General features: G+C 41.0%; 1 protein-coding gene across 1 annotated transcript; it reads right to left on the bottom strand.

Moving 5' to 3' along the window:
- Positions 1-501: 501 nt before the first annotated feature.
- On the bottom strand, positions 502-1,167 carry LOC149196227 (uncharacterized). The gene has a single exon (XM_089408234.1). The coding sequence runs from the start codon at positions 1,165-1,167 to the stop codon at positions 502-504; it is 666 nt and encodes a 221-aa protein (XP_089264360.1).
- Positions 1,168-6,774: the final 5,607 nt, after the last annotated feature.

Below are 6,774 nucleotides of genomic sequence, written 5' to 3'. Positions count from 1 at the left end.
CTGCTATGAATCAGCATTTCCCTTCAATCTGAAATTGCTTCAAAACAGGCCAAAAATGAGAATTCCCAAGTTTTGTTTCAAGCTGCTGTATAACCAGGAGTAGAGCAAAACTTCATACCGAATCACACTTTTAAGAATTCTTTCACATGGAATAATCTGGCTATTGCAAAAGACCTTGTGAACCCCTTGGAAAGTATTGAAATAAACAAATCTAACCAGAACAACACCAGAACTTTCCAGTTTGTTTCATGGTAGATTCACTTCATGCAAAATCACTGTTTTTCCATTAGTTAACTTTAATTCAAATTTCTGTTCCTAACATGACAATACTTTCCGACTGCAGCAGCTTTCTCTTCTTCATTTGAAGATGTTGAAATAAGTTTTGCTAAACATTTCATATATTTTTCTCCAAGATGTTCTTCTAATTTTCTTTTATCTCCATCTTGAGACAAGATAAACAACAGTTTCACAGCATAAGCTCGCATTTCAGAGTATGTAGCTTCACAAAAAGGGAAGCAATACTTGAATTGCTCCTCCCTCTCTTAAATTTGTCCTTGCCTCAACAGCCGCTGGTACACAACAAATGGCATGAAATGCTCGAACAATGCTTCCATGTATTGAACGTGGTGTCAAATTTATTAAAGATAATAGCTGGTATATGATCTCATCAGATTCCAATAATGCAGTTGTTGTGTCATTTGTTCTTTGGGGAAATGTTGTAGACATAGCAAGGTTTGCATAGGTATTAGCAGCTTTTTCTCTCAAAGCCAATACAGTTGACAGTGGTGTGCATAGAAGGTCCAAGATGGGTCGGACCACCCCATCTTTGATCATTTGTAAAGCATTCTCAGGTAAACTTGAAATATTCTGAAGTGCCCCAATGGCTGCTAATTTTGACTTCAAATTAGCATTTGAAATCATTTCAAGAAGTGGAAATACAACTCCCTCTTTGAGCAATGCAGCGTTGTTTTGATCTGTTAAACCTATCTCTGACAACTTACTTGCCATAACAATTTTCATTGTGTCAGACCCTTCTCTCAGGTTCTGTATCAAAGGCTTGAAATAGTTTGCCTGTGCCATTTGCACTACATTATGCTCACTGTATGGGAGATTCTCTAGAACTTCATTTGCATCCTTAGCAGCTTTAGGATTGTCACTATTTGACATTGTTACAAGGAGGAGGATACAACCTTGTACCTTGCCAATCTGTTCACACATAGCCATATCCTTTGAAAGCTCTAAAAGCAATTCCACGACTTTCATACCCTCTGCAATATCACGTGCAAATGAACAAACAATAAAATCAATAGCATGATCCACCTCAGCTATTTTCACCTTTCTTCAAGCTCCAAACTTGATGAAGAAAAACTCAGGCTTCTCTGCTCTGGAAGACTCTGTTGTATTTTCCTGTAAAACGTCTTCCTGTAGAATGCTAGCCGGATGCCATAGGATGTCTCTGCGCCTCTGCACGATCTTGGTATGCGGAAGAATTTTGGACAGGCCAAAAAAAATCAGCGAAGGATGATAGGTTAAGCTGATTGTGGAAGCAGAGGATGTATACTTCAGTTTAACATGATGCAAGTGCAAGTTGACTAACAGTTTATGAATTTCAGCTGAGCGCTCATTAATTTCTGCGTAATTGTTTTGGAGTGAGGTGGAAAAGACGTGTGCTAGCTCATGAACTGCATTGGTTAACTTTGTGTTATCTGCCTGTAATCTCATCCATCAGTTGCACTGGAGTTTAGACTACCCACACTATCCGTGTTTTTTAAATTTCACGTGCATGACTGACCCATGCATGCTGCGTGACTTTCTCGTGAGTGCTAGAGAACTGGGTGTCTTGCTACATTCATGGCTTAATTTCACCATTCCATTCGTTCATGCAATGCTTAGACTAGATTCATGCAATAGATGAACAAGGTTTAGTCACGTACCTGAAGTCAAACGGCTGCTTGTGAAGCTTTTTGCTGCTGCATGCTCATGTTCTGCTGCTGCATGCTTGGATCCTTTGGTTGCATGAGGGCTTGGCTGATGATTTTTGATTGCTTTTCCTTGTGCAGGTGTGCTCTGACTAGATCTAAGCTGCATGCATTTGTTTCCACGTTCAAATCTGCACCTTCAAGCTGCTGATGCTGCAATGTCACAGAACCAGAACTTGTTTTCGCCATTTCTCCCAAACGGTAAAGCGGATCGATCTGAAACTTGCTGAGAATGTTTCTATCATCATGATGCACCTCCCATAGCAAAATCGTGATCAATGGATGCACGGATTTTGATAAAAATGGAAAATGGTTGAAGATTTTAGAGATTGATTTCTTGGAAACCGTGCATTGGAATCGGCTGAAACTGCTGGGGTAGGCTACTATCACCCATGTGCATCTCCCCATGAAACAGGTTTTAAAATGGATGCACGGATATGGAGAAAACACAAAAATGGCTGATGGCGATGGAGGCTGATTTCTTGGAAACCGTGCACCAGAACGGCATGAAACTGCTCAGGCATGTTGTCATCACCCTTGTACAATTCCCCATAAAACAGTTTGTCAAATGGATGCATGGTTTTCAAGTTATGGCAAAAACAAATTTTGTTCCATGTGTTTTTTCTTCAAGGAAGGGAAAATTGAGCTTGGGCTGTGATGCAGGTATGGAGATGATGGAGGAGGAGTTGGAAGATTGCATGATGGCTTCTGAACCCTTGAGGAAGCTACCATGTTCGCCAAACCACTTTTTGAAATCAATGTCTAGTTTCCCACAATTTCTACAGGAAGTTCCTGTAGAAGCACAATGAGAAGCACAATGAGGTGGAAAAAATGATGGAGAAAGGCAAGGGATGGCCACACAAGTGCTTGCAGGTCTAATCAACAGATTCCCACCATCATATTCCATTTTGAATTTGAATTTGGTTCATCCAAAGGTTCTACAGGATGTTTCCTGTAGAAATACAGAGCTTCCTGTAGAAGGCACAAAACAAATTCCTTTGACCATGATTTGAGTGCTCCTCCTGTCATGAAATGTCCTTCTTGCAACCCGCAATTAGCCAATGGAAATTAGTTTTATTTTTATTTTTCTTTTTCTCTTTTTTTTTTTTGAAAAACAACTAGGGCGCCTCATGGAGGTTTTCACCCTAATTGCCTGCCCTGGGCACCTCCAAGGAAGGTTTTCACCCAGGGATCTTATTCCCTTTTTATTTTCTCTTCTTTCCAACCCATTGACCGCCTCATGGAGGTTTTCAATCAATGAGCCAATCTAAGGCGCCTCCGAGGAGGTTTTCACCTTAGATTTTTATTTTTCTCTTATTTCCATTTTTTCATTTTTTTTTTTCTTTTTTTTTTTTCTCTACCCTACCTTACTTGAAAAACAAAATCATTTTCAAGTATAAGAATACTTCCAATGGAGCCATGTGCACATCGAGATTAGAGAAAAAATGATGTGAAGGCTCGAAATGCATGCTTGGACAACTATCTGGACTTTAGAGACCAAATGATCTGACTTTGAAGGGATCAAACATAGCTGAGGAAGAGAGTACCGCTGCAACTTAGTGACCTTCAGAAACCATCTCTCAATATAGCTTTGATATCCATGGTCCTTTTGCTGATCTGGATCATTCTTCATGTCACCTTCTATCATGACCTTCCCATCTTCCTCTTTTTGCTGATCTTCCCCTTGAGTACATGGAGGATTTGATGGTAACCATGAGGGAACTCTCTCGATCTCTGATTCTGATCTCTTCTCTTCATCAAGTGCAGCCCATGGTTCTTTTCTCTCCTCTTTGGAATCTTCTTTTTCCTTTGGTCCTTCAATGTTGTCAATATAATCTCTGTTTTGCAACACTCTTCCTGAGCTTTGGTGAACATCATTGAGCCCAAACGGAGTCATTTGCACATGTTGTGCCTCAGCTTTGCAATTGGGTTGAGCTACTCCATTGTATGGCTTTGGAAATGGTATGGGTAGGTGAGTGGAGGTGTGAAATTGAGATGGAGATGGATGGCATTGTGGTTGGGTAGGCATTTGGGGTTGCCTTGGTGGAGGAGGAGGCGATGGTTGTGGATGAGCAGGTGGTGGAGGAAAATAAGCGGGAGGAGTGTTGTATTGGGGCCTCCACCCCTTATGATGTGCATTCCATTGAGGCTGTGGCTAAGCATAAGAGTGAAATGAATGAGCAGCTGGTTGGGCATAATATGGATCGGTGAAGGAACAAGGAGGAGGTGTGAACCATGAAGGATGAGCAGGGGGACCCCAAGAGGGCATGAAAGTGGCTTGATAGGGGTCATAATAGGTCTCGGGTGTCCCTTGCAGTTCCTGCTGGTAAGATCTAGGTCCATATGGCCTCCTTTGGTTCATATAACGGAGTGATTCAGTGGCTTCTTTGGTTCTCTGATATGCAACTTTAATTCCGGGCAAGGAAGGGCACTGATCCGTAGGATGGTATTCTTCACAGATGAAACACACTTCTAGGGAGTGCATTGGACATTCGTTCCTAGGATGCTTTCTAGTGCACCTGGGACAAAAGATGACCAAATCCCTCTTGGCTTCCTCTTGCTTCTTTTGGATCCACAGGGTATCCAATTGCATGGCAAGAAACTGCCTCATATCACTCTTGAAATCTTCTATCTGATCTTCAAATTCGTCTTTGGACAAGGGACTGCTCCCAACATTTCTGCTTGTAGCCATCTACTCCAGAGGAACGTTTTCTTCTTCTTCTCCCCTAGAGGTTCTTTAAATATGCCTTGATGTTCACCTAGGGGTTCTTCTTAGTCACAACCATCGAAGAAGAGAGAAGGTTGGCTGTGTGAAGCAATGGGGGGTGTTGTGCAATCATTTTTCTAACTTATCTCTACTCCTACAAGGCATGAAAAGAAATATTTTTGGTTGATTTTTGTATTTTTCTTCTTGTACCTGCAAAACTAAAATAGGTTGAACTGCAACTAACTATCTTGCTGAAATGAAAATGCGGAATTGAAATGGAATCAGGAAATGACTAATCTATTTTGCTCAAATGAAATTGCAGGAATGAAATGCTAGGCTACGCTTGCAGAATTGAAATGCTAATCTACACTTGCAGAAATGAAATTGCATAATTGAAATGTTAATCTATGAAAGCGAGAAATGCTAATCTATGAAAGCGGGAAATGCTAATCTACTTTTGCATAAACGAAATTGCATAATGGAAATCAAATAAACTACTTAGCAGAAGATTGTAGTGGAAAATAGAAGAAAAGCGACAATCACCAATACTCTGACGCTTCCCCGGCAACGGCGCCAAAAAGGATGGTGGTCTCCAGTATTGTAGCAATAATGCTACAACTCCTGGAACTCCCTTCTTTAATTTTATCAACCTGGTAGTTCATAACAAACTTGGAAGCGACGGTGTTGTATGCACAAGTACTAGCTCTTGCTGCAGTTGTCACTTGGTCAGCTGGCACAAGTCTGCTAGGAGCTTAAGCCAACTTCTATGAGCTCTTAGAAGAAGCTTTTTAATTGATGGATTAAAGCTAACTGGAAGGAAGCTAATCTAATTGCGAAAAGAAAATGAAAGCCACAAAGGAACGCAAACCCTAGCAAACCCTAATTCTACCAGCTAGTCCTACTGACGCAAAGGAGAGCATGCAAACTACTGAAAGAGATGCCATTACTTCTAGGAAGGTAAAATGCATGTGTCTAAGTTATCACTATCTGAAGAAAACATCTTTTTGTATTTTTGATTAAGTTATTAGAATTATCATGCATGTGCTTTTAACTAGCTTTTCACTGTGCAGAGGTGGATCAAGGAGGAGAAGCGCTTGGGAAAGGTTGGGAAGGTTCAAAGAGGGTCTAAAGGGTCCCTAACACCCTTCCAGAGAGTCTCACAAAGTTTGGCTGCCAAGAAACTGTGTTTATGAGCTTCTACAGGAAGTCTGCAGGGGTTCTACAGGATGTTCAGGATTTCTACAGGATGTTCTGTAATTCTTCTACAGGATGTTTCGAAATGGGATTTTGGAGCATGGATGGAGGGAAAAAGATGGAGGAATGAGTATGGAGGTGAAATAGGGGTGTGAAGAGGCCTAGGACTTGGTGGATGAGGCTAAGGAGCGATTGGATTTGTTCAAGGATGGAGGAAGTGATGATGCACAAGAATGTAGGAATTAGGGCAAGGTGGGGAAAGTATGGCAAATGAAGGGTACGAATCATGGACTAAGGGGTGGAGCAGATTATCTGATGGATTATGGGTAGATAGAGAAGGATAACAGGTGCTCTGCAAGTTATGTTTCCAACTGAACCAACAAAGACATGCAAGAAAACAAAGATCTAGTTATGCTACCCTAATATGATCTAGCTAATAGTAACAAGAATGGACAGCGGCTTTATTTGCAAGGAAACCATGTATATTAACTGTGCAATGAATCATTCAAAGATCTAAACATGTAACCAACTTCTGCAAATGAAAACCAAACACTAAGGATTGCATAGCAAAGCAAAGTCAGTGCTTTTGTGGGCAGCAAAGTCATCCTAGTCACAGCTCCTGATCCCACTAAGGGAGAGGTGAAACCACAGATGTTTGTTGGCCCTTTTCTTGAAGCTTTTTCTGTTAACAACCTATCAACTAAATCTGAGCATGAAAAGCTATTTTACTCATCAAAAAAACAAACTAAATAACAAAACAAAATAGCAGATTTTATTCTCAGAATGCAGCAAAAACACATAAAGATAATCAAAGGAGGTATTGGGCGCTTAAGATGGGCCCAACCCCAAGAGCTACAGCCTCCTAAGAGAGATTTAGAGCTGGTGCAAAGCTGG

This window comes from Pinus tabuliformis, chromosome 2_2, assembly GCF_031772625.1.
Source record: "Pinus tabuliformis cultivar Carrire ecotype Pingquan chromosome 2_2, CPIR1, whole genome shotgun sequence".
NCBI classification, from domain to species: Eukaryota; Viridiplantae; Streptophyta; class Pinopsida; order Pinales; family Pinaceae; genus Pinus; species Pinus tabuliformis.
The sequence above is the reverse complement of the archived record's forward strand: the minus strand, read 5'-3'. Positions and strand labels throughout refer to the sequence as shown.

Bases quoted from the DNA above. Each gene is read 5' to 3' on its own strand.
- LOC149196227 (XM_089408234.1), bottom strand. From the start codon at position 1,167: ATGTCAAATAGTGACAATCCTAAAGCTGCTAAGGATGCAAATGAAGTT.